Source organism: Aotus nancymaae, unplaced genomic scaffold, assembly GCF_030222135.1.
Source record: "Aotus nancymaae isolate 86718 unplaced genomic scaffold, 86718_ANA_hifiasm-v0.15.2.pri h1tg000006l, whole genome shotgun sequence".
In the NCBI taxonomy this organism is placed as follows: Eukaryota; Metazoa; Chordata; class Mammalia; order Primates; family Aotidae; genus Aotus; species Aotus nancymaae.
This window is the reverse complement of record NW_026988417.1, coordinates 61,867,541-61,887,460: the sequence shown is the minus strand read 5'-3', so window position 1 is coordinate 61,887,460 and position 19,920 is coordinate 61,867,541. Positions and strand designations below refer to the sequence as shown.

The following is a 19,920-nucleotide window of genomic DNA, read 5'->3' as shown; positions in this document are numbered from 1 at the left end:
AGATTCAGCTCTTCAGTTAATAAGTTTAGAAACTTGATTTGGTCGGTACACTTAAGTAAAAGTGAATTCATCTGTTATGTTGAAACACTTAATGACCAGGTTTATGAGGAATCAAACTGCCAAATTACTATTTTTATTCATTTATTCAACAAATTGTCGTTTAGGGTACCTGCTGTGTGCCAGGTACTATTTTATTTTATTGTTATTATTTTTTTGAGACGGAGTCTCACTCTGTCACCCAGGCTGGAGTGCAGTGGTGTGATCTTAGCTCACTGCAACCTCCACCTCCTGGGTTCAAGTGAGTTTCCTGCCTCAGTCTCCTGAGTAACTGGGATTACAGGCACCTGACACCATGCTCAGCTAATTTTTGTATTTTTAGTAGAGACAGGATTTCACCATGTTGGACAGGCTGGGCTTAAACTCCTGACCTCAGGTGATTTCATCTGCCTCAGTCTCCCAAAGTGTTGAGATTACAGGTATGAGCCACCGCACCCAGCCTAGGTACTGTATATTAGCTATTTCCCTGCAACTAGAACATATATTTCACAAGAATGGGAATGTTTATTTGATCTTGTCACTGTTGTATCTCAAGCACTTAGATCGATAAACTGGCACATAAAAGTTTATCAACAAATATTTTTCAGATGACTAAATGAATCTTTGCATGATGATTAACGTATCTGTTGGCTTTATGATAATTAGTTGAGGTTAATCACTCTTAAATTATAATCCAGTCTGAATTATCTATTCCTTAAAAAGTAAAACTATTATATTAGCTAAGGCATTAATTTGGCTTATATTGTTTTTCATTAGGATCCCTATATCTTTTGGATAAAGCAAGAGTAGTGTTTAGAATTCGTTTATTTTATGCTGCAGTGGAATGTATATGGTCGTAAAGTGTATTGATTAATGGAGTTTAAAATTTGTGGCAAATTCGTTTTAAATGCTTTTAAGATTTGGCCAATATTTAAAACCTCCAGCATGATAATATTTTTCATTTTATTACATTGTTCTTTTAGCAAGTATTTATTGAGTCTCTGTTAAGTACTGAACATGTTAAGTCAGTCAATGGGATTGTGATTAATAGCATAATGTTGGCTTTAGAAAGACCTGGATTCACATTCTTGCTCAGCTACTTAGTTTTGTTACCTTGAGTAACTTTTGAAACTTAGTTTCAAAAAGCTACAGATCCACAAATAGGCATGATTGTGCCCAGAGTTGAGCACTAAAATAATAGTAACAGCTAATGGTGTCATGGCACATAAGAAGTATTCCATAAATGTTAGTCCTGTTAATATTTTGTTGCCATACATGTTCATCAAGCCCTGCCTTCAAGCAGTTCACAGTCTTAACAGAAATTGATTCCTAGTTATTCTTCTAAGTACTTTCCCCTCACAATATTCCAGCTACACTGGCCTCCTTATTTGTCCTGAATATTCACTTTTATGATGCTCCATCGTGGGACCTTTGCTTTAGTTGTTTCCTCTCTACAAGCAATTCTACAAGAGTTGCTCATAACTTTTGAGATGGTGACATGGCTAAGTCTCACCTCTGGTCCTGTTTTTCATTAAAGTATAATTGAGTAACTGTGATAATGAAAATTTTTATACAGTATTGTGTTCAGGGTAGATTTCATTTGAGCTACCTTTGAAGAAAGATTATTCCTGGCAAAAGCAACAGTCTTTGCAGCTAGAAAGAACATACATACAAAAGTAAAACTACTATTAATTAACAAAGGCATTAATTTGCCTTACATTGATTTTCATGAGGATACCTGAGTATCTTTTGGATAAATTAAGAGTAGTATTTTAAATTCCTACTAAATTCTAAATTCAAATTCAGATTTTTTTTGGAATGACTGAAGTATGAGGTGGTGATCGTGAATGGTAGAAAAATGAAAAGGTTTTGTATGGGACAAAATATCTTTGTGAAATGGAAAGAGCTACTGAGGATTAAATCGATTACATACTTCAGAGCCTGGCATGAAGTAGGTATACAGTATATGATAGATAACATTATTAGGCAGCAGAATACATCCAATTTATATTTGAAAAGAATTCTAGGAGCAGTGTAGATTACAGGTAGAAAAGAGACTGGAGAAAGCTAACTAGAAGCTAATACAGTTATCTAAGGGTGTATAGATGATGACTTGATTCAAGACAGTAGTGACAATAAAAAAGACAGTGATTTTTCAGTAAATAAACAGGATAAACATTGGATATAAGGGAAAAACCTAAGAATGAATTTTACTTTATTTCTAGCTTGCATTTTAAGGTTAATTCTGGCTTGCTTTTTTACTCACTACAGAGAAATGCTTGAATTCATGATGCCTCCAAACTAAAGAGGAAGTATAGGAGGAGAATTAATTTTTTTAAATCATTGCAACCTCCGTCTCTCGGGTTCAGGCAATTCTCCTGCCTCAGCCTCCTGAGTAGCTGGGATTGCAGGCGTGTGCCACTGCGCCTGGCTCATTTTTGTATTTTTAGTAGAGACGGGGTTTCACCATGTTGGCCAGGCTGGTCTTGAACTCCTGACCTCAGGTGATCCGCCTGCCTTGACCTCCCAAAGTGCTGGGATTGCAGTATGAGCCTTTTTGTCTTTCAATAAATGGTTTGTATTCTTTATCATGACCAATGTATCCAAATTTATTCACTGTTAGGTAAATGAGTATCTTGAATTCAGACCTTTTAGTAAAGAAAAATGAATATATGAAAGCAGATTATTTTTAGATGTTAAATAAAGTCTAGATACAAGACCAGGTTCTCTGGATGGCATTAGTCAGCAAATTGTTTTTTCATTTTGCAGAATTTGCCAAAATATTTATTCTTGCTTATTTTTCTTAGAATGCATAAACTTGTAAAACCTTCTACTGAAAAGAAATATGTGGATCTTACTGTGTCATTTGCTCCAGACATTGATGGAGATGAAGATTTGCCTGGACCTCCAGTAAGATACTACTTCAGTCATGACACTGATTAATAGAAGTTGTCTTAACGTTACTCCAGGACTACTTGATTTTGGAAAGAGTGCACTTAATTCAGAAGCTAAAGAAAATCAGCTCATAATATTATGGATTTCTCTCTCATGAAGCCTTAATTTTAAGGAAAACATCAGTTTTTAAGGAAACTGCACTGAAGAATTATAAAACATTTTGGGGCATAGTATACACTTGTCTAATGGTTCACAAATGGCTATGATCACAAGCAACTTTGAACTGGAATGCCATTTTATAATGCTTATAAAAAATATGTGTATTAATCTGTGTATTAAGCTCTCTGGATAAAAAGAAGGAAAAATATGTGTGACCAGAACAGATATGAAGAAATTGAAAGCAACAAATGCAACTATCCAGAAAGTTTAATTTTATTTAATGAATTTCTTTTTTGTTTAAAAGACCGATTTTCTATACAAATAGTGTTTGGCACCCAGCACCTCTCATAAGGTTAGGCTTTGAGAATTTAATACACTGGGAAGAAGAGGTATGGTAATGGTGGATGAAGAGTGGACATTTTAAATTGTACAATTACAGTTTACTGTCCTGTTACCGCTGCTCTTTTAACCAGAGTTTGTTATGTCTCTGTGTCCCAAAATGAGGATTTTTGTTGATAGCATCAGTGTTGTAGGACCAGCAGGTCGGATAAGACATGTTAATTTAGACTAAATGTGAACAGTATTATATGGACTCTCATAGCCCTCTTAGAGAATCCATGAATGTGAACAGACAAATGTGGCTAACCATTGATTTTTCAGTATGCCTTCTAATGTGGCTGTTTTATTTATGTGAGACTCTAAACCTGATTGTCCTATTATATAAAACTAAAAGATTTTGTAAAGGGAGTGTCCTTAGAAATAGATGAAAAGTAGAATGTTAAAAATTATTACTAGGGGAGTCTTTTTTTTCCCATAAAACTAATGGATATTAATTTTTTTTTTTTAAGAGAAGCACGTTATTTCATTCCCATTCCCAGAAAGGGAGTTAATGAAGAAAAAAATTTATTTTTTAAGGTCTTTATTGAGATGAACTTTCTGTTTTCTGGTATGAACTATTACAGATGTTTCTATAAGTACTTTGATTAGAATGATGTAAACCATAGTACCCAACACTGTAAACTCAGTGAAAATAGTAAATGATTCTTTTATTACTAAGTCTATCGTGCATTCTGAAGCAATTGGCATTTTTTTTAACCATAGGAAGTCATTTCCCTCTAGTTCCTTTTCTTCTTCTCTCCTGCTCAGACTATTAGTAGGTACTTTGTTAAATAAAAAACTAGATTAACATCAGTATTACTCAAATTTGGTATCTTTTTATACCATATATTATATTTTTTATTTCATTTACAAATAGTTTAAATTACTTTGTCAACTAGCTGTATTGTTTCTTTCTTTTGTAAAAGTACCATCAAATGGAGAAAATATATGTGGAATTAGAGAGTGAATCTGTATAATTAAAGGATAATCTGTACATAGACAACTGGACAAAAATGGATAGGATGAATTTAAAGAAAAGGACTACTTTGGAAAAAAGAAATTAAATTTTGTTCACATATCCTACTCCTTATCATTGTGCATATTCCAAGTGTCATATTTAAAATTAAGGTTACTTAAAATTGAATCCAAATATCAAGGAATATCTAAAATTCTTAGAATTTTAGAGGATAGGACTAATAAAATGACTTTTGAAAAGAAGGCTTTTTTTTCACATTCACTTTGTTTTGTGCTCTTTGAGAGTAACTGATATTTTCCAGGTAGTCATGCAGCAATCCATAAATATGATCCAGTAACTTGCTTATATTTTATTGAAGTCTTGACATCTCTTCAGGAGTAAATTTAGAATGATGCTATCACTTCATATTAATAAATATTAGTGCTTTATCAGATGAAACAAAATCAACAAAAATTAAGTTCATTTTGTGATTAAACCTGCAACCATTTTTTCATTACTTTTCTTCTATAGTTAATGGTTATTGCCATAATTTCTTCTGTGTAGTTCTACTAAGCTAGAAAGCCAGGGTGAAGTTAATGATAATTGCCATTGTTTTGTTTATTTCTGTACCATGAGGTCACTGTTGATGACTGAAATACCAGGTGCAAAAATTAATGATTTGATTTTTGTACGGTTCCACTGAGTAATTTTTTACTTATTAAAAATAAAGAAATTTAAGAATATCTTTGTAAATCATGTTTCATAAGTTGACGCCAGAGATTCTGATTTTGCTATTTATTTTGTGAGTAATGTTACTTTGGTGTTTCCTAATTTTCAAGTTTGCAATCATGGAGATACAGCAGTTACTTGGTGTGGAAGGACATTACCTTAAATGTCCTCATATGGCTCCAGGAAATTCTTTTAAAACAGTTGGAGAGAAATAGCTGTGACCATGTAAAACCTAGAGGATCTGGTAAATCCCATACTACTGGTTAGGGATTTGTAAAGTCCATTTATTTTTAGATTTCAAAGCAGTTCTGTTACATGTCTGTAAGTTCCTCATAAATTGTCCCAAAGGTAGGATATGGAAATAAATGTATATCTTTATTTTTATTTTTTAATCTACTATGTCACACCCTGGTGACGTTATGGAACATTTGAAAAAACAGCCATGTTTTAGAGTCCATTATTTTATAATTAGCAAAATGAAGACAGAAAATTGTTCTCTTGAGATTTTTAGGGAAAAAAAATCTTGTGACCTAAATCTTTCCACTCTAATGAATATAATCATGAATTCATTGCGATTGCAAATGTCTAATTTTATATAATCACCGTGTATGGGTTTAATTATTTTACTTTTCACAGATTTAAAAACATATCATCATGATCTGAATGCTTTCTCTAAGAAAAAAATCAAAGTTGAGCTCTTGGGGATCAGAGTAAGTATCCATTGATAATATGTATTTTGCTCTTTCTATGTCATAGCTTTGTTTTTTTAACTGAGAAATATATATATTCAAATATGTATTCAAGAGTGCACAAAATATAAATATGCAGTTCAAGGAATAATTTTAAAGTAACTATATAACTAGCACTCAGCTTAATAGAATATATTGAAAACAGTTCAGTAACTACGCCAGCTCCCTGCCGCATACCCTGTGGTAATTACCAATATCTTACCTTTTATGATAATTGTCTCTTTATTTTTATAGTGTTAGCACCTATGTATGTAAACTTTAGCAATACAGTTTGCTTGTTTTTGAATTTTTATCCAAAATCATACATTCTTTTGTAGCTGCTGCTTTTGTTCAACATGTGATTTATTCATGTTGGTTGTAGCTGCACTTCATTCTTCAATATTTCTGCCTAATTTGCCTTTGTATTAATATGCCACAATTTATTTACTGTAAACAATTGGGGTGCTTTTACTTTCAGGCAATTGCAGTTTAACAATGAACATTATTTTATCTAACTCCTAGTACAAATAAAATATATATAGGAGTCAAATTTTTTGGTCATAGTATATTCATATCTTAAATTTTAATAGATGATTACAAATTTTTTCCTAAACATTAGTATGTTGGTTGGTTTTGTGTTGCTATAAAGGAATACCTGAGAATGAGTCATTTATATAGAGAAGAGGTTTTTTTGGCTTACGGTTCAGCAGGTTATATAAGCATTGCACAAGCATTTGCTCAGCTTCTGGTGAGTCTTCAGGAAGCTTGCGATGATGGCTGAAGGCAAAGGAGGAACTGGCATATCACATGGCCAGAAGAGCAAGAGAGAAATAGGGGAGGTCCCATATTCTTTTTAATAATCAAATCTCACATTAAGTCATGGAGCAAGAACTCGTTATCTCAAAGAGGGCACCAAGCCATTCATGAGGGATCCAACCCCATGACCGAAACACCTCCCACCAGCCCTCACCTCCAATACTGGGGATCATATTTTATCATGATATTTGCAGGGGACAAATATCCAAACTATGTTTCTACATATCTTGGTCAATGCTGGTGTTAACAGATTTTTGTTTTAATTTTGCCAATCTGGTGGAGGTGCAATTGTATCTCATTGAAGTTTCACTCTGCATTTCACTAATTACCTGTGAAGTTGAGAACTTTTTTCATAAGTTTATTGGCCAATTTGACTTTCTGTTTTTGTAAAGTGTCTCGTCAGGTCTGTCACACGTTTTTGTTCTGTTGTTAATCTTTTTCCTCGTTGGCTTTATAGTTACAAATATCTTCTCCCATTCTGTGGCTTGCCTTTCCCTCCCTTATGATGTTCTTTGATAAAAATAATTTATTAATGGTTAAGTACTGAGAAGTATCAGTCTCTTAAAATTAGAGTGCCATTCCCTATTCTAGAGTCATGAAGATAGTCTTCTATATTGTCTTCTAAAAGCCTTAATTTTGCCTTTCATATTTAAATTTTTTATGAGGTATTAATTTAGTGTTTGCTAGGAGATGCCTCACCACCATTTACTGAAAAGTCTGGGTTTTATTCCTCCTTTCTATAATGCCACCAAAGTCATTTATTATATCCATATGTAAACACATCTGTTGATGAAAAGAGTCAAACTCCATAAAATATTGTAAGAGATTTATTCAGAGCCAAATATGAGTGACCATGGCCTGTGACATAGCCCTCAGGAGGTCGTGAGAACATGTGCCCAAGGTGGTCAGAGTACAGCTTGGTTTTATATATTTTAGGAAGGCATGAGACATCAATCAAATATGTTTAAGAAATATTTTGGTTTGGTTCAGAAGGGCAGGCAGCTCAAAGCGGGGGCTTCCAGGCTGTAAGTAAACGTAAAACATTTTCTGGATGACAGTTGGTTGAGTTTATCTGGGATCAATAGAAGGGAAATATTCAGGTTAAATAAGGGATTGTGGAGACCAAGTTTTATTGTGCAGAAGAAGCTCTCAGCAGACTTCAGAGAGCAGGTTGTAAAATGTTTCTTATCAGACCTAAAAGGGTGCCTGGCTCTTGGTTGATTATCTCCTGGATCTGGAAAGGAAGGAAGGGGGGAAAAAAAGGGGGTGGGGGAAGGGGATTCTCTATAGAATGTGGATTTACCCCACAAGGGATGGCTTTGCAGGGCCATTTCAAGATATGGCAGAGAAACCCCTATGTTTTGGGGTAAAATATTTTTATTTCCTTCCTTGTTATGCTAGAGTCAGATTGGAAAGTAAATCATGATACAAAGGTTAAATAAAACCCATCTGATGAGAATTTATAGTTTGCAGAGCATGACTTCCCAGACCCCTTAGATAGGAATTTGGGCAACACAAAAAATCAGAGCTTAGTCCTCCCATCTCGTTCTGAATTTTTTGTTCCCTTTTTTCTATCCCTGTGCTAGTATACCATCCTCATCATTGTAGTTGACATATTGTTGATATTTGGCAAAACAAATCCTTCCAACTTATTGTTCTGTTAGAGTGTCTTGGTTATTGTTAGCCCCTTTTATTTTCAGTTCTCAGTTTCTTTGCAAGCATGTAAATCTGTCACTCTTGCAGTTTTTAATTGTCTTTCTGAAATTTTCAGTCTCTTATCTGCTTCAACATGAAAAGCATAATTATTTTGTAGTCTGTATCTAATAATTCCAGAATCAGAACCCTCCTGTGGGTTTTGTTTCTTCTCATCTTCATTCTTATTGTCTTGTCTCCTTGTGTGCCTGGTTATCTTTAATTATTTGCCAATATTGTATTTGAAAAAACTGGAAATAACTTGATGCTCGGAATGATATTTTCATCCAGGCTTCTGCCAGGTACTTGGGCATTAGTAATTTAGAATTATTTTGATCCAATTTCAGAGACTGAGATTTTCCAGGTCACCTAGGTGACTGAAAGCTGAGCCACAGACTGTGGTAGTACTCTTCTGTTCATCCTTATTTCTAGGGTTCAACCATTCAGAGTTTCAAAGTGAGTTACCAGGCCCTCACCTCTTGACTGGCCCTGGACTCTATCTTTGAATCTTTAGCCCCTTAGCTCTATCTAATCAGCTTCCCAGTGGCCTTTTGCAATCTATAAATACTCCTAACACAGTTGTCCCAAATGAAGGGTTTATTTTTTTGAATTTTGGTCCTTTTCCAGATATTTATTGGCATCGTAATTATTCACCAACTTAGCTCTCTGCTGCCTTCCCACATTTTTGAAAAGTATATTTTATCCAGCTTTTCCAAATGTTCTCAAGTGAGAATATTAATCCAAATTACTTAGCTCACATTATTTCCTGTTGATTATGTGTGAAATACAGTTGATTTATTTGTGTTGCTTTTGTACCTGGAAACAATAAACTCTGTAGTGATTCTGTAAATTATTTGCACAGTTTTTAAAATTTTCTTTTTCTTTTCTTTCTTTTTTTTTTATTTTGTTTTTTTTTTTTTTTTTCAGACAAATTTCACTGTGTTGCCCAGGCTGGAGTGTAGTGGCGCAAACTCAGCTCACTGCAACCTCTGCCTCCTGGGTTCAAGCGATTTTCCTGCCTCAGCCTCCCAAGTAGCTGGGACTACAGGCACCCACCACCACGCCTGGCTAATTTTTGTATTTTTAGTAGAGATGAGGTTTCACTATATTGGCCAGGCTGGTCTTGAACTCCTGACCTTGTGATCCACCTGCCTTGACCTCCCAAAGTGCTGGGATTACAGGTGTGAGCCACTATGCCCAGGCCATTTTTTAAAATTTCTACATAACCTTAACTCCAAATAAAAACAGTTTAATATTTTTTAAGATCCAAATTTTAGTTTTGTTGAATCCTTTCTATAGCATGTTTCCTATTCCATTAATTTCTGCTTTAATCAATATTATTTCTTTCTATTTTATTAGGGTATTTTTTACTATTCTGTTTCTAACTTGTTGAGTTGGGTTACTTTTTTCATTTTAACTTGTCTTCCTTTTCAACATATACATTTAAAAGTTATCTCTATACTAATGTAATATAGTTACATTATACTCAACTTATAGCCATATTCCACAAATTTTGATACATAATGGCCATATTTAGTTAAAACATTTTCCTAATTTTCATTGGAATTTTCTCAACTCTTTTGTAGGAGAGTATTTCTTTTTTTCCAAACATGGGCTTTTCTAATTATGTTTTTTGATATGCAGTTTAGTTAAATTTTTGTCATAAAAAAAAAATTCTGATTTTAATTATTTGAAATTACTTGAGACTTGCTTTATGTCCCAGAATATGGTAAATTTTAAAATAATTTTTATGCATTTGAAAACAGTATATTCTGTAGTCATTGGGGACGGTGGGAAGGGAAAAGTCTCTTCTTCATATCTTCAGCATTCTAGTCATCCAGTAGTTTTTATTTGTGGGACCTAAAAACTAAAAACAAGCCATCTGATGTGTCTTTTAGGGTTGTTAATTGTGTTATTTAAATCTTCTATATCCTTACTGATTTTTAATATACCTATTATGTCAATTACTGAAAGAAGTATGTTATAAAATCACCTACTATGATCTTGATTTGCCTCTTTCTCCTTGTATATGTTTTATATATCTTGAGGATAACTATTAAGTGCATGTAGATTGTTTAACATGTTACATTTTTCTGATGAATTATATCTTATCACTGTGCAGTGTATCTGTAATATGTTTTGCGTTAAAGTCTGTTTTCTCTATAGCTATACCAGCCTTCCTTTAGTCAGTATTTTCAGAGTAACTTCTTTCATCTGTTTACTTTTCATCTTTCTGTATTCTTATGTTTTAAATGTGTATCTAGTAAACAAAATAGATTTAGGATTTTAATGGAGTTTTTTGTTTTGTTTATTTTTAGATCCAGAGTCCCTCTTATGTTGCCCAGGTCAAAGTGCGGTGGCTCAAGTGTTCCTCCTGCCTCAGCTTCCTAAGTAGCTGGGAATACAGATGTGTACTACCGCACCTGACTTTTATTATTATTATTTTTAATCTAATAGAATAATCTTTGTCATTAACTGGAACACTTACACCATGTGCATTTAATATAATTACCAATATATTTCGATTTGTTTCTGCCATTTTATTTTGTATTGGGAGAGATTAGGATTTTTGTTTTAGATTAGGGATTAGGTTTTTGTCTAACACATTTTGTGATTCTTTTTCTCTCTTTTCTTGCCTTTTAAAATTAGTATTGACTTTACTATGCTATTCTGTTTTTGCCAGTTATTGATTGTGTCTCAACTCCAGACTCACATATCTGTATTCTGGGACTTTGTGGCTGGAACTTTTTGTAAACTGTGCTTTTCCTTTGGCATCTGGCTTGTTTTTAGGTACTACAAAGAAAGAGTACTAGGAGACTAGAATACTTAGGATATGGAGAAGAGACTTTTCCCCTTCTCATTAGCCTCCCAATATTGTCAGCATCACCTCAGCAATGGCTCTTGTTTTAGCAACTGTGGTTGCTTTCCAGACTCCAACTTTTCTCTGGCATTCTGCAGGGTATCTCTTAAAGGCTTCTAGGTTCTATTAATTCCACCTTTTTGTCTTTAATAATTGTGTCCCTAGTGGACATTTTCAATTCTCTCAAAACCTGTTTACCAATTCCTTTACCAATCCAATTCTTTCTTAAAATAGATGATACTGTGTGTCTTCCTTGAGCAATACACATTTTTTTCTCTTTACTAGTTTGTCTTTTAATAATTACTCTATATTCCATCATACATATTCAAATTAAATAAGACTAAAGTTAATCATTAGCTTTACCTTTTGGCAAGTTATATTTTCCAAAAATGACTACAGCAATATTTTCAACACTACATACTCTTCTAGGAGCTTACTACACTGTAGTCCCCTTAAGACCTCTGAGGTCACGTAATAAAAGGATATGTAGCTGGCTTCCTCTTGGCTCTCACTCCTTTACTTGCTCTCTCTTGGAAACCTCACCTTTGGAACCTAGACACCATGTTGTGTGGAAGCTCAAACTAGTACAGATGGAGAAAATCTGATGCTCCCAGCCTGCAGGCATCAGGTGTCAGACATGTGAGTAGGCAAACTTTCAAATGATTCCAGGCCCTAGACTTCACAGAGCAGAAACAAGCCATTCTTACTGTGCTGTGCTGTGCTATGCTATGCCAAACTCCTGACCCACTGAATCCATGAACATGGCTTGTTTATGCAACTAAGTTTTAGAGTTATTTATTATCTAGATGTTATAACTAGAGCAACTCTTTAATTTCCAAGTTACATACTGTTGTCATATATTTTATCTGTACTGTGTATCTTAATTCTGTTGTCATGTACTTTAATGTTCTTTAATTCTAAGAGTTTTTTCAATGTAGTCAGTGTTTGTATTTATACATACACACACACACACATATATATATATGACTTTATTTGCTCTTCATTATTTTTTGTATCTAAGGCTTACTGCTATAGGCTGAACATTTATGTCTTCCCCAAATTTATATGTTGAATTTCTAATCTTCAAGGTAATGTAATTTGGAGATGGGGCCTTAGAGAGGTGATTAAGTGATGGAGGCAGAGCCCTTATAAAAGAGGCTCTGAGACCTCTCACCTCTACTAGATGAGGACACAGCAAGAAGGTGCCATCTTTGAGCCATCTCGTGTGGGCCCTCACGAGACACTGCATTTACCAATACCTTGATATTGGACTTTCCAACCCCTAGAAATAAATTTCTGTCACCTATAAGCCAGTTTATCATGTTTTGTTACTGTAGCCCAAATGGACTAAAACACCATCTGGAATAAATTTTTATCTGAACTTACTTTAGAATTTCATTTTGTGAGAGTCTGGTGGTAGCATACTTAACTGATTATTTGTTTTCTGAAAATATCTGTATTTTTCTTCATTCTGCAAAGATTTTTGTTGACTATAGATGCCTAATTTGGACTTTATTATCTTTCAGCACATTGGAGACATTTTTTCATTCTCTCACGACTTCCTCTATTGCTTTTGAGTCAGCTGTCATGCTAACACTTATACCTTTAAAGAAATGTCTTTCTTTCTCTGCTTTGGTTTTATCCAATTTAATTAATATATGTCTGGGTATGAATTTCTTTTTATTAATCCTGCTTAAGATTTGTTGAGCTCTTTAAATCTGGATTTGTGTCTTATAGTTCTGGAGATGTTCTCAGATACTACTCCTTCACATGTAACCACTTTATTCTCTTCTTCTGTGGAGATTCTCATTAAACATGACAGACCTTCAGTGTTTATCACCCTCTCTTCTATATTTTCCAGTTGTTCTTTCTTGTCATGCTTTACTCTGTATAATTACTTTTAACCTATATTGCAATTTATTTACCTCTTCATCTGCTTCTTATCTACTTACAGTCATCTGTTTTGTTATTGCGGTGGTGGTGATTTTATTTTTCACTCCTAAAACTTCTGTTTGGTTCTCTTTTTAAAACCTGCTAGATCACTTTTATAGTTTTTTATTCTGTGCAGACATTTTCTAATATGTTTGTTCTTTAAACTATGAGGGCTGTTTTATGGTCTTTGTCTGCATTGTTTCAATTTCTGAAATGCCTGTGACTCTGTTTCTGTTGTTTCTTCTAGATAAATGTATTTTTGGTCTCCTGTGAGACTCTCTACATTGGTCAGGCCCTGGGCTTTGATTTCTGTTTCCCTTGACCATTACTTTTCCATTTATTGCATTCAACCACAATGCCTCACCAACTTTAGGAATCTACTTTTTATATTAAGCACGCTGATTTCTTAGAGAATGCAAGAATTCACTCAACATTTTGAAATGGTAAGAAATTAGAGTTCTTTAGTCTCTTATCTATATTTTAATCAACTCAATTGGAAAACCCTTGAGAATAATATATATGTGCTTCTTTTGTAATTTTTACATCAATTAACACAGTGATTTATATAAATACTCAATACATTTCAATAAATACTTACATTAAATGCTCAGGCTTTATGTCCCAACTCTTATCATATTTATGATTCCTAATTAATTGACACTGCCTTTCCATTTAAAAGAAAGCCTTACTTGATTTTGCATATATTGCTACACAGATTATTTATTTTCATAATACAGTAAATCTTAAAGAACTGGTTCTCAAATTTGTTATGTATAGCAATTACCTGTGGTGTGCGCTTAAACGGCAGATTTCTGGACCAGCCCCAGCCCCCATCCCCAACCCCTGAAATTATAATTCAGTAAATCTGAGAGAACTCTGCATATTTTTAGGAATCCTAGGGAGCTCACTGAATTCATAACAAATACCACACATCATGTGGATTAAAGAACACAAATTTATTTTTTCACAGTTCTAGAAGCTAGATGTTCAAGGTTTTGGCCAGGTTGATTTTTTTCCCCCATGAGGCCTCTCCTTGACTTGTCAATGGCTGTTTTCTCCTTCTGTCTCACAAACGCTTTGCTCTGTAGCATATAGACCATATCTTTTCATTCTTAGTTGATTGTGTGATTCCCAAATTGAATAATCATCAAAATCAATTTAAAAGTTTGCTTTTAAAGAAAAAAAAATTATGAAAAAAAATCCCTGTGATTTTGATTCAGTAGATGTAGTCTGAGCTGATGGTTCTGTATTTTTAAAAACTCTAGGTATTTATAATTAGGCTCATCGTACTTACAAAACAAGATGATGATACAGACTTTCACCATCTTTGTGAGGAAGTAATGGGTTGATTTTGAACTGCAAAAAGATGACATCAAGGAGAAAGATGGGAATGGATACATTTATTTCCATTAACAAAAAAGAGTGGTGTATAGTATTTCTATTGGAAAGGGCTTCTCCTAGTACATTTCATGTCTCTAACTTCCAGCTTGGTAATTAAAATGCATATTTAATAAATTAGTCAAATCAGATTTCAACAAAACTTGGGTTTTCTGTGAACTAGTAGGATTTAGAACTAGAGAAACTGCTGTGGGAATTGTATAGAGGAAATGTATTTAACTGAGGCCTAAATAAAGAAAACCTCCATCTAGAAAGTCCTATGTATTTTCAGCTTATGTCAGTGCATGGGAATGTGTATATCTGCAGGTTACCACCACAGCCATAGTCTCTGGTTTCCCTGTGAATTGGTTTCATTCTGATAAGATAATGACATTGTATGGTACAATGTTTAATTCTAATTCTGGTGTTCGAGTGAATGACTTGGAAATCAGGATCAGGAGAATACAGGTAATTCTCTTTAAAAGTATGATATTTGTTTTGAAATATAAATTACCAAGATACACAAAGGAGCTTTCACATTGTATTTCATGCAATGTGTGGACTTTTCTTCAACTTTTCACTTCTCCCTTCCATATTGGGTTCTTGACCTAGAAATTGTGGGTAGAAAAACTTAATTAGAGAACCAATATTGTAGAAAAAGGTGGTTCTTTATTTTCAGTGAGTTGATTTTCCTGCTGGTGTGGTAGTAAATATTAGGAAAATAAATACTGAATATTCAGATGCTTTTTTACATTTTATTTTGTCCTGGACTTGTGATTTTGTTTGTAATAATTTTTTTTCTTTCTCTTTAGCTTAATATCAGTTACCTGCCTTATATTTTGAAGATGCTTTTAGTTTAAACTGCACATTTCTGGAGTTGGGAAATATGTTTGACCATTCTTGTTCCATAGTTGTTCTTTTGGTGTAAGAGAGAGCGGAATGCTGACATGGGTTAATTGGGATCAAAGAAAACAAGGTTTTCTTTTAGATAATATTTTATTACATATTAACTTTTTCCAAATCTCCAGATTTGAACCCTTACCTGCTCTACAACTCCCATTTCCCAACTCAAGGTAAATTGAAGCTTAATGTACTAGCAGTCTCACTGTGCCCCAAACATTTGAGTCCAAATTCCTGAAGCAATTTTAGGGTTCTACAAAGTTTTCTTAAAACATCAGCATTATTTGTCAAGAGAAGTTTTGATCTTTGAGTAGCTTTTCTTAGAAAGCCCGTTTTCATTCTCATGTACTTTTCCATCTTTCTGCTTTTGAAAGAATATATGTTACTCTACAGATGATATTCTAATTATTTAAAGTCTTTCTTCACATGTCCCTCTAATTCCATCTGTTCTTATGTCATTCCCCAGTCCCTATACAAAGGAATCTGAAATGCAGGGAGGATGAGTATTTTGTTCCTGATCACAAAGCAAACTGAACACAAGTTCAGTCACATACCAGTAGCAGTTTAGTTGTTTCTAAAATCATTAGCATTTTACATCAACAGTGCTTTTTTTTTTTTTTTAGTATTTCTATTGTCTGTTTTTTTTTTCCTGGCCCTGCCCTAAGGGTGGCCCCTAGTCAAGATGCAGCCTGTAGCAGTGGCAGCATGGGCACCTGAAATCCCATGAGAAAATTCATCCGTCCATTCAGAGAAATCGGGAAAAGTGGACAGAGGGGAGAGTTGGAATTACATTTTTCTCTTTCCTATCACTAATTTCTTGGAGAGATTGGGGCAGCTGCAGTCTCAGAACTGCGATTACAGCACAGGTGTCATTAATAAGCTCCATCATTCTAGCAAGAACACCAAGAAAAAAGACCCTTGGTGGCTGGAGAGCATGGAGAAATCCCAGAGAGGTGACAGCTGGAAAAGAGTTATGTCCTAGTTCTGAAGTGACACAAGTTCCAGGCTCACCTCTGAATTGTGCATGCACAGAACCAGATATAAAACAGATGCCAAAGGCTTTGACAACTAAACTAAGGTATAAACCACAACCAAGTCCCAGGCTGATGATTCCTGAGACATACGGAAAACAGCATAACAGAGGCTTTGAAAACTGAAGTAATGTTGGAATTGCTTCCCACAGAAAGTGAGACAGAACTGGTTCAATCTAATCAGGATGGTTACCTGCTTTTAAAACATGCTCCAGAGAATTTTAACAGGAACCAGAGGCTCATAATGAAATATTCAAAATGTCCAAGACACCATTCAGAATTACTTGATATATGAAGAACCAGGAATTACTTGATATACAAAAAGCTAGAGGAATATAACCAATTCCCCAATTTTATTTTATTTTATTTTATTTTTTTTTTTTGAGATGGAGTCTTGCACTGTTGCCCAGGCTGGAATGCAGTGGCACGATCTCGGCTCACCGCAACCTCCACCTCCCAGGTTCAAATGATTCTCCTTGCCTCAGCCTCCAAAATAGCTGGGATTACAGATGCATGCCACCACACCTGGCTAATTTTTTTTGTATTTTTAGTAGAGATGGAATTTCACTATGTTGGCCAGGCTGGTCTCAAACTCTTGACCTCATGATCTGCCACCCTCGGCCTCCCAACGTTCTGGGATTACAGGCGTGAGCCACCGTGCTCAACCCAATTCCCCAATTATCAAGGGAAAAGACAATGGATGCCAACACTAAGGTAACCAAGATGTTGAAATTATCAGATGGAGACCTTAAAGTAGCTATGCTTCATTAAGTGGTCATAAACACTTTTGAAATGAATATAAAGATAGATGTTCTCAACAAAGAAATAAAAGGTATAAAAACCCAGTGGAGGCTGGGCACGGTGGCTCACGCCGGTAATCCCAGCACTTTGGGAGGCTGAGGCGGGTGGATCACGAAGTCATGACTTCAAGACCAGCCTGGCCAAGATGGTGAAACCCCGTCTCTACTAAAAATACAAAAATTAGCTGGGTGTGGTGGTAGGTGCCTGTAATCCCAGCTACTGAGGAGGCTGAGGCAGGGAATTCCTTGAACCTGGGAATTGGAGGTTGCAGTGAGCCGATCACACCACTGCACTCCAGCCTGGTCAACAGAGCAAGACTCCATCTCAAGAAAAACAAAACAAAACCAAAAACCAATGGAGGGACGAGGTGGAGCTAGATGGCCAAATAGAACCCTCCAGCTATCCCAACAGGAACCCACCAAATTAAACAACTGTCCACACTAGAAAGCACCTTAATAAACAAAAATCAGGTGAGCAATTACAGTACTTGGTTTTAACATCATAGAAATGAAAGAGACACTGAAGAGGGTAGGAAAAATAGTCTTGAATTGCCAACCTGGTTTCTTCCCCCATCTCCTGGCAGCGGCTGCTGGTGCAGAGAGAAAATCTATGTGCTTAGGAAAAGGAGTGGACAGTGACTGTGGCACTTTGCATTGGAACTCAGTGCTACTTGTCACAGGAGAAAACAGCATAGGGCAGAATTCAGCCAGGGCTACAGAGGGGAGAATTTAGATGAGCTCTAGCCAGAGAGGAATCGTCCATCCCAGTGGTCAGAATCTGATCTCTGAATAGTCTCAACACCAGAGGCTAAAGTGATCTGGGGTTCTAAATAAACTTGAAAGACAGTTTAGGCCACAAAGATTGAGGGTCCTGGGCAAGTCCTGTACTGTGCTGGGCTTGGAGCCAGTGCCTAGATGGCATTTCTGGACCCGAGCCCCCTACCCTAAATGGAGAGAACTAGGCCTGGCAGCATTCACCACAAACTGATTGAAGAGCTCTTGGGTCTTGAGTGAACATCGGTGGTAGCCAGGCAGCACTCACCACAGGCCTAGGATGGTGGTAGCCATGGGGAGAGACTCTTTCTGCCTGAGTAAAGAGTAGGACTCTGTCTTGTACCTTGGGTGCCAGTTCAGCTGCTGTAGAATAGAGCACCAAGTAGATTGCTAAGATTCCTAACTCCAGGCCCTGGCTCCTGGATGGCATTTCTTGACTCACTCTGGTCTGGCATGGAGGAGCTCACCAATCTGAAGGGAAGGACACAAGCTTGGCTGGATTAGCCACTTGCTGAATAAGCCCTTGAGCCTTCAGTGAACATCAGCTGTAACCAAACAATGATCACCATTGGCATTGGTCAAGACTCAGTACTGTGCTGGCTCCAGGTATGACCCAGCACAGTCATGGTGGTGGTGGCCACAGGAGTGCTTGTGTCCACCCCTCCCCCAGCTCCAAGCAGCTCAGCAGAGAGAGAGAGAGAGACTCCATTTGTTGGGGGGAAAGTAAGGGAAGAGAACAAGGGTGTCTGCCTGGTAGACCAGGACATTCTTTTGAATATTACCCAAGACCATCAAGGCAGTACCTCTACAAGTCTGCAAGAGTCAAAGTGTTCCTGGACCCAGGTGCCTCCTAATGTACATGTGGCTGCAGTGACCAAAGACTTAGAACACTCAATTCTTTTTGAAGACTGGGAAGACCTTTCCAAGAAGGATGAGTACAAACAAGCACATACTGTGAAGACTAGAATTCCTAACTCTTTACTGCCCAGACATCAACACAAGCATCAAGACCATACAGGTAAATCTGACCTTACCAAATGAACTAAATCACCAGTGACTAATTCTAGAGTGATAAAGATATGTAAACTTTCAGGCAGTGAATTCAAAATAGCCATTTTGAGGAAGCTCAATGAAAAGAAAACACAGAAGGAATTCAGAATCCTGTCACATAATTTTTAACAAAGAGATTGAAATAATTTTAAAAAGTCAAGCAGAAATTCTGGACCTGAAAAATTGACGTTCTGAAGGATACCTCAGAGTCTCTCAACAGCAGAATTGATCAAGCAGAAGAAAGAATTGCTGAGCTTAAAGACAGGCTATTTGAAGATACAGAATCAGAGGAGACAAAGAAGAATAAAAAGGAATGAAGCACACCTACAATATCCTGAAAAAACAAAAAGCCTCAAAAGAAAAATCTAAGAGTTATTGGTCTTAAAAAGAAGGTAGAGATACCAAGTAATAACAGAACTTTCCAAGTTTAGAGAAAGGTATAAATATTCAAGTACAAAAGGTTGTAGAACACCTAGCAGATTTAACCCAAAGAAGACTACTTCAAGACATTTAATATTCTAACTCCCAAGGATAGGATAAAAATACCCTAAAAGCAACAAGAGAAAAGCAACAAATAAAATACAAAGGAGCTCCAATATATTTGGCAGCAGACTTCTCAGTGGAAACCTCATAAGCCAGGAGAGCATGACATATTTAATGTGCAAAAGGAAAAAAAAACTTTTCTCCCAGAAAGTATAGCCACTGAAAATATCCATCAAACATGAAGAAGAAATAAAGACTTCCCTAGACAAACAAAAGCTGGGCGATTTCAATACCAGACTCACCCTACAAGAAATGCTAAAGAGAG

The 19,920-nt window shown here is 35.7% G+C and overlaps 2 protein-coding genes across 4 annotated transcripts in view; one reads left to right on the top strand and one right to left on the bottom strand.

Annotated features, from left to right (window-relative positions):
• Positions 1-5,166, top strand: part of UBA6 (ubiquitin like modifier activating enzyme 6) — a 74,526-nt gene extending 69,360 nt beyond the window's left edge. For both annotated transcript variants that reach the window (XM_012473422.2, XM_012473423.2), the window contains exon 33: positions 2,844-5,166. In XM_012473422.2, the coding sequence (XP_012328845.2) occupies positions 2,844-2,979 (136 nt within the window). In that variant the 3' untranslated portion in view covers positions 2,980-5,166. The remainder of the gene's footprint in view (positions 1-2,843) is intronic.
• An 8,951-nt stretch (positions 5,167-14,117) lies between these two features.
• Positions 14,118-19,920, bottom strand: part of STAP1 (signal transducing adaptor family member 1) — a 46,094-nt gene continuing 40,291 nt past the window's right edge. For both annotated transcript variants that reach the window (XM_012473429.2, XM_012473430.2), the window contains one exon: positions 14,118-15,165. In XM_012473429.2, coding sequence (XP_012328852.1) covers positions 15,104-15,165 — 62 coding nt within the window. In that variant the 3' untranslated portion in view covers positions 14,118-15,103. The remainder of the gene's footprint in view (positions 15,166-19,920) is intronic.